Source organism: Anopheles coustani, chromosome 3 (genome assembly GCF_943734705.1).
Source record: "Anopheles coustani chromosome 3, idAnoCousDA_361_x.2, whole genome shotgun sequence".
NCBI lineage: Eukaryota > Metazoa > Arthropoda > Insecta > Diptera > Culicidae > Anopheles > Anopheles coustani.
The window spans coordinates 66,298,265-66,305,916 of NC_071288.1; the positions used below are offsets into that span (position 1 = coordinate 66,298,265).

At 43.5% G+C, this 7,652-nt stretch overlaps 1 protein-coding gene across 1 annotated transcript; it reads left to right on the plus strand.

Moving 5' to 3' along the window:
* Positions 1-2,418: 2,418 nt before the first annotated feature.
* LOC131265542 (uncharacterized) lies at positions 2,419-4,608 on the plus strand. The gene is made up of 4 exons (XM_058267829.1): positions 2,419-2,482; positions 2,916-3,297; positions 3,415-3,901; positions 4,579-4,608. The coding sequence occupies exons 1-4, from the start codon at positions 2,419-2,421 to the stop codon at positions 4,606-4,608; spliced, it is 963 nt and encodes a 320-aa protein (XP_058123812.1).
* The last annotated feature ends 3,044 nt before the right edge of the window (positions 4,609-7,652 follow it).

Below are 7,652 nucleotides of genomic sequence, written 5' to 3' on the forward strand. Positions count from 1 at the left end.
TGAAAAATCGAGACTTGTGATTGGCTAGCCGAACCCTCATGTGTGAAGCCCTCAAAGTGCGCAATACGATACGAAGTTTAAATGCCCCGCCTTGGTTGAGCACACACTCTGCCACGCGAGAGCACCCCGCAATACTCTGAGCGTAATAGTGGCGAGTACCACTCTTGGTTGCGGTGTTAGCGAGCGCTAACGATGCATTCCCATAAAGTCCATACAAACGACTACGCAGTAGATATATAATGGGCCTTTAGCGCACCGTTCTCAACAAAGAGCGACGGTCTTGCGGTAGTTGCGCAGAGATCGGAGTGGAAACAACGCGGTTCAAGTCCGCGTAACAGCATGAGAATGTATATAAGGAAGAGAAGAAAAAAAGAGGGAGGGCCCCTCCCCCGAAACACTGCGCCTTGTAAAACGCCGCTGGGTAAAAGCTGGATTCTTGCCTGTATATTCAGATTATATCCAGCTCGAGCCGAAGATAAAAACCGAAGTTGCCACGACAAAAACGAAAAATGGAGGCCCCGTTCGGGGCCCTCCCTCTTATTTTCTTCTATTCCTTCTACACATTCTCATGTCTCGAGCTGTTACGCGGAATTGAACCGCGTTGTTTCCACTCCGGTCTCTGCGCACCTACCGCAAGACCGTCGCTCTTTGTTGAGAACGGTGTGCTAAAGGCCCAATATATATCTAGTGTGTAGTCGTTTGTATGGACTGTATGGGAATGCATCGGTATACGCTCAACCCGCTCTAGCCATTTAAACCTCTCGCGGAGCGAATTCATATGGCCACCGCGTTTCGGTTTTTGCTCTTCATTTAGCGATCGCTTGCGCTGCGTACGTATGCATGAATGACCGCTCGCGCTGGGTATACCCGTACGGGTACCCACACGTCCGTATTCGACCGTGCTGGGTATTCGACTGGTCTACGATTGCTCGCGCTGGGTTTTCGATCGCTCGCGCTGGGTCTTCGAAGACCCGATCGCGCAGGGCATTTAAACTTCGTACATGCAACTTGCGCATGCGCACTTTGATGACTTCACACATGGGGATTCGGCTAGCCAATCACAAAAATCGATTTTTCAGTTCGGATCGGCAGCCGCGGCAACAGATGGGCGCGGTAAGGAGAGATTTCTGGCGGTGGTGGGACGGGAGAATTTCTGCGTTGGTGTAAAAGAGACAAGGCTATCACCATCTCGCTCTTGCCCATTGATTTCCAGCCTCAACCCGAAGCTATGGCTGGTAGGGCTGTTGCGAATGCAACTTGCTTTCTTCCTGTTGGTGAGAAAATAAAAGAAGTGATTTCCGTAAACGGCCGTAATGGCACGTTTTAAAACTTTCACTATTTATTTGTCCTTGCTTACAGGGAAAAAGGGCTTAAATTCATCGTGCGTTCGTTTTTATACTGGCCGAACGCCACTTGGCCCCCACCCCCAATCTAGCCCGAAGTTGACCGCAGGCCCGAAGATTCTGTGAAATGTTTCTCGTCTGTGGGACGGAGCGTTACGAGCGTTATGCGTTCGTAACAGCCCCCGGGGCGATTTTTCGTTTTTGTCGTGGCAACTTCGGTTTTGCTTCGGTTTAGGTGCCCGACAAATCTGAAAACGGAATAAAAGTCAGCATGCGTACGGAACGCGTTTTACAAAGTTCCTATCTCGACCCGAAGCTTGTGGCGGTAGGGATTGCTGTCAACCCAGCGGGCATTGTTGCACAACATTCTCTAAAAATTCACTCAAAAAATGAATTTTCCTCAATGCACCCCCGCTGGAGTCCACAATTGTGCACTACAGCGTCGAGTAGCGCAACGTCATGACGTCATCACTCCACTTCGTACGAAGAACGTTTGCCCATTGCACGTACAGCCCAGCGGGCATTGTTGCACAACATTCTCTAAAAATTCACTCAAAAAATGAATTTTCCTCAATGCACCCCCGCTGGAGTCCACAATTGTGCACTACAGCGTCGAGTAGCGCAACGTCATGACGTCATCACTCCACTTCGTTTGCCCATTGCACGTACAGTTCTCATACGCCTTCCTTCTCATACACCTTCCTTCTCGTATGCCTTGATCAAAACCAACGATAAAAAAAACCGCAAGAACGTTTCGGTGGGTCATGAACGGTGGGTCATGAAGTTCTTCCGTCTCACACACCTTCTTTCTCATATGCCTTGATCAAACTCAACGCTAAAAAAACCGCAAGAACGGTGGGTCATGAAGTTCTTGCTTTGTTTTCTTATCAACCGAGCAGTATTTTTTTTTTTTTATGAAATCCGCGTGGATGGCTTGTTTTGATGTGTCAACTTTGTTTTGATAAGGATTTATCGCTTTTCTTGAGCAGTGTCCAATCTTGAGCAGTGTCGATTGTTTTTTTAAATTGTTTGCTGTTAATCGTTGTGATTTGAAGTGATGGATCGTGAAATAGAAATGGAGTGGGAGGCATTCAAGCAAAGTGGATCAAGTGCTATACCGTGGGCAGATCTAGGCGTTGGTAAGTGAAAGTGAAAATACAAATTATATTACCGAAACATTGGTAATGTGTCGGGTAATAGCATATGTGGTGTACTCTTGCTGCTGGTTACGTATAAATATACGATCGGGATCTGGATGCAGTTTTAATAATTAGTAATATTGTTTTAGATATAACTCCTGAAGAGGAAGCGATGGAATTAGGTAGAGCTTCGTCAAGCAAAAGAAAGAACGGTGATGAAGTTTCTAGTGGTCCTAGCCATCGACCTCGAATGGAAGACACTGAAATAGAATGGGCTGAATGGCAACGAATGATTGCGTCTGAAATAAAATGGCCTGATCTAGGAGTTGGTATGTAAAAGAAAAAATGATTAAATTGTAATATATTGTTTTAAAGCCTCCGGGCAGCTGGGTTGGGTTATGTAATATTTCATTCTATACTTCAACTGTTTTAGGTATAACCCGAGATGAAGATGCTATTTTACAAGCGGCATCTACGAGCGGCATTGTTGAAGCCAACCGCCAGATAAGTTTTGAAAACAGGGTGGAGGTTATTGGTAGTGGAAGCTTAATTTTACCCACAGAGGAACCTGAAACAATTTCGAGCCATGAGGACACATCTATTGACGGATCTGATGATGATGATGATGATATCAGAGTGGATTGCACTAGGTTAGCTAGATATGTAGATAGCTATAGCCGACATGAGGCGTTGAGACGGTGGGCAATCTTGGAACTCGTATCACGTTCGTCTCTAGGAAAACTTCTGGCGATCTTGAGGAAGGATTATAAATTGAAACTTCCTAAAGATGCACGGACACTTACCAAATCATCCTCTCCAGTCGTGGTAAAAGTAAAATCGATCTTGGGAGGACGATTTTGGTATCAGGGGGTAGAGACGGTCCTAAAAAATTATTTTAAAGATGTCATACCCAAAGATGACCTTCTTTCCATACAAGTGTCGATCGATGGGCTTCCCCTTTTTAAAAGTTCAAACACACAACTGTGGCCAATACTTATAAAGGTGGAAGAATTGGTAGATGCTCCGGTAATGCTTGTCGGTGTTTTTGGGGGACAAGCAAAGCCGGAGAACATCGAACAATATCTTCGGCCGCTAGTGTTGGAGGTGAACGGTCTCCAGCAAAGAGGCTTGCAGTTCGGTGACAAGCAGGTGCATTTTAAACTTCGCGCCATTGTTGCCGATTCTCCGGCGCGGGCGTATCTAAAAGCTGTCACCAGTTATACTGGTAAGCATGGATGCTTAAAGTGTTCCTGTGTTGGGGAATACATCAAACCGGAGAATAAAGTCATTTTTGACTCCGTGAACTCTGCACCGCGCACGGACGCGGGCTTTCGAGCTAAGGTAGACAAGGACCATCATAAGAGTTGGCGGACACCACTAGAAGATATAAATAATTTCCATTTAATAGAAGACGTCGTTGTTGGCGATCGGCTCCATTTAATTGATTTGGGGGTGACCAGAAAAATTCTTCGAGGGATGCTGGAAGGCAAATTTGCAACCCTTGGTCGATGGTCAGACCCCCAGAAGGAAGCTGTGTCTAAGTTTATGGAAAATACACGGCTTCCTTCTGAGGTGCATCGCCCCATGAGGCACCTCAATGAAGTCTGCAATTGGAAGGGAACCGAATATCGGTCCTTCCTGCATTACATTAGTGTTGTGGTCTTGAAAGATTGCATGAACGAACAGGCTTACAATCATTTCTTGCTCTACTTCTGCGGTGTGACCTGTTTTGCATCCACGGCACATCAGCGACATTGGCAGAAAGTGAGGTAATAAATAATGTTAATTACGTTCTAAGTGGGTAAATAAGGTAAGTAAGTTCGACAGGTACTTGGACTACACGGGACCCGTGCACAAAAAATGGTGGTAAACGTAAGCTCCAATCCGTGCTATACGATTCTCCAAACCCGTACCAGCCTGGCCGGATCATCAAAATTACAGTGAAAATATTAACAAGTGAGTATGAATCATCGCAGTTACAGTGAAATTATTAGTACATAATTATTAATCATCAACAGTGAAGTGAAAATTGCACATTGCTATACATATTTTAAAAACGCTTAATATTTATATTATATCTTTATTTTTTCCAGCAGTTTACTCCACGTTTCCTCAAACAGCACTGAAAACACCCAGCATAGTGCTGCAGGGATCACCATGGTGCAATAACCGGCGTAAAGGGAGATGTTTTCAACACTTGGTCTAAAGCTGCGGATAGACGGATGCAATATTTCACTGCAATGAAATAAAATTTGACATTTCTACCAAAAATGACAGTGAAAGCAATATTTCGATGCTTAACATTCCCGTTTGGATCTTTGCAATGTTGCAATGAAATACGCATAGAAATATTGCAATGACTGTCATTTTTGGTAGAAATGTCAAATTTTATTTCATTGCATTGAAATATTGCATCCGTCCAAGGTGTATAAATATAGAAGGTGACTTTATGTCGCTTTGGAAGGGGTGCCATATTTGAGAAGAGTTATGTCAAAAGCCTAATCCTTTTCCGATACCCCCCCTCAAAACCCATATGAATACCCCAGAAGTGTTATGTCAAGTCATGAAATGTCATTTTACACTGGACGACTTCACCTTCTAATTTATACACCTTGGCATCCGTCTATCCGCAGCTTAATGTATGTTTTTACTGTTATTTCCCAACTGACGGCGCCATGCAACATTGCCCCGTTTCCCCACATTCCAACCCCCTTAAGTCTAGTACTGTCAGCTTTCTCTTACATACTTTGTCTTCCCACTCGTTCTAATGATGAACCGATGTGCTAGGTAGGGGGGAAGTCACATCTGCCCTTTCACATCTTCCCTTTCAGTTTGACACATTGCAATAGCGGAACCGATCGTGTAGCATTCCCACACTGCACAGCGACCCGCAAATGTGTTCGTGCACTTTATGTCGGTCAATCATGTACAGAATAAAAAGTACGTTTGTATGAATGCCATCACGCACCGACTGTCAATCGCGACGCGGTGAAGTTTTCAGTCTTCAAAACATCTAGCCCCAGAACAGTCGTGTTGAAAAGTGTAAAGTGTTTTTCCAAAGTTCATGGTGCCCAATGGGAAACTTAAAGGAGAAAAAGTGCATCCATCAACAAGTCCGCGACGGCGTCAGCTCATGGACGATCTGGTCCGTAAAACGGATGAGAAGTTTGATCGTTTGGAAGGATCTTGGAATCGGTAAGTAAACAGTGTGATAGAGCAACATCATGACCGTTAAAACAGCGATTCGTTAATTCATTTCCTTTGTTTGTTTCGTTCAACAGAAATAACACCGGAGGAAGAAGCCGCCCTTAAAGGCGTTTTAAATGATTGCAACTTTCACTTAACAGCAACTGTCAAACACTCATTTCACTCATGTGAAACCCAACTTAGCACGTCTAAACGCGAAATAAACAAACAATTTGAGTTGCGCAACTAAAATTTCACTTAACGTAGCCGGGCTGTAAATTTCTTTCACAGCAATGAAAGTTTCTTGACAGCTCGTGCAACTGACAGATTTCGAAGGCGCCAGCAGTATAAAACCATTTAAAATGATCGTTAAACGAAATAATCAAAGTCGTTTTATGCGATTTAAGTTCACTTTCATGATTCACAACGCTAAATGAGTATTAATATTAATTTTAGAGATGAAATAATACAGCTCATTTACAATTCTACATAGTTTGTTTACCGACCCATAATTGCCGGTTGACAGTTAGCGTTAATTTGTTGTGAGTCGTGTAAACGCGTGATGCGTTCGGAAACTTTCAGTCCACTGAAATGACGACGACTGAAAGTTTCTCTTGCATGAAAGTTGCTGTCATTTATCTGCAGCTTTAGTGTTCCGGGAGAGGAGAGTGTAGAAGAAGAGTCCAAATTTAATGAAGAATAGAAATTTCCGCGTCGACGGATTGCGCAGAACACAACACTGTTTTCTCATTTGATATCCGAAACGCATTATATAAATGTGTGCATGCCAATATGGTGAAATAACACGCACACCTACATAACCCCCCGTTTGGCACTAACACCACCACAAAATAACTGGTTGAATGTTGCTCCCCCACCCCTTTTTTGGTGCAACACTTTGTCTTGTTAACGCCCCGAAAATTAACTAACAACACGTTAACAATATGATAACAAGACAAAATCTGCCAGTTGGGTTATGTTCAAATTGTTTTCATAATTTGATATTAATTCTTTTCTTCAAATTTGTTTCTTGACAGCTTACAACGGAACTGTTTGCCCGCCATTGTACAAATGGCCTTTTTATGTAAATAAATATTTATTCAACGAAAATAACGTTGAATTTGAATTTTCACGGTCGTTAAATTATTGTCGAAAGAATTGACGTAACGAATGTGCGGAATGAAAGAAAGGTGGAAGGGGTGAGGGGCGAATGAACACCCGCTGTAGTGACGTCACAATGCTGAACCGTCATTGTGACGTCACGAAACGTTCATTCATATTTGGCTAATCTTTGGCTAATCTTTTTCGAGGATTAGCTAAAGATTAGCCAAAATGTGTAGCGTTGCAAGCAAATGATGCCCAGCGGGCATTTGAAACAGATTTGTTCGTTACTCTAGGTTGAACGCTAAATTCAAACATGAAAATGATCAATTGACTGCAAAACCCATTTTGTGGAACTTTGCGTCATTACACGAGCGGACAGCATTTTTATGTCGAAAGCCTGCTTCTTCTTCTTGGCGTAACGACCTCTTGGTCATGCCTGCTCGTCAAGGGCTTACGAGACTTGTTTCCCTGTTGTACGTGGATAGTCAGTCCTCTCGTACAGGGGAGGGTCCAGTCTCGGTTGGGATTCGAACCCACGCCGTCGAGGTAGTGAGCCCCGGCGCTCATGGGTTGATTTTCTAACCGGCGCTACCGCTCGGCTGACGCGGACCCCCATCGAAAGCCTATTTTGGCAGTAAAATTCTGGGCAAAGATGACAGTAAAAGCCCTCGTCTAATAAGGGTATAAACATTATCGAATGTCACAACTACGTTAAATTATTTTATAACAAAATCTGCTTTTTCATAAGTTATTTGTGATACGTACCTGGATTTGATGATTGCAATCATCTGGCGCTTAGAATTGTCAACTGGAAACTTATCGTTATATTCCCAACTCTAAACTTCAAAGGATTATGAAAATTTTGACGTCGCTGATTTCA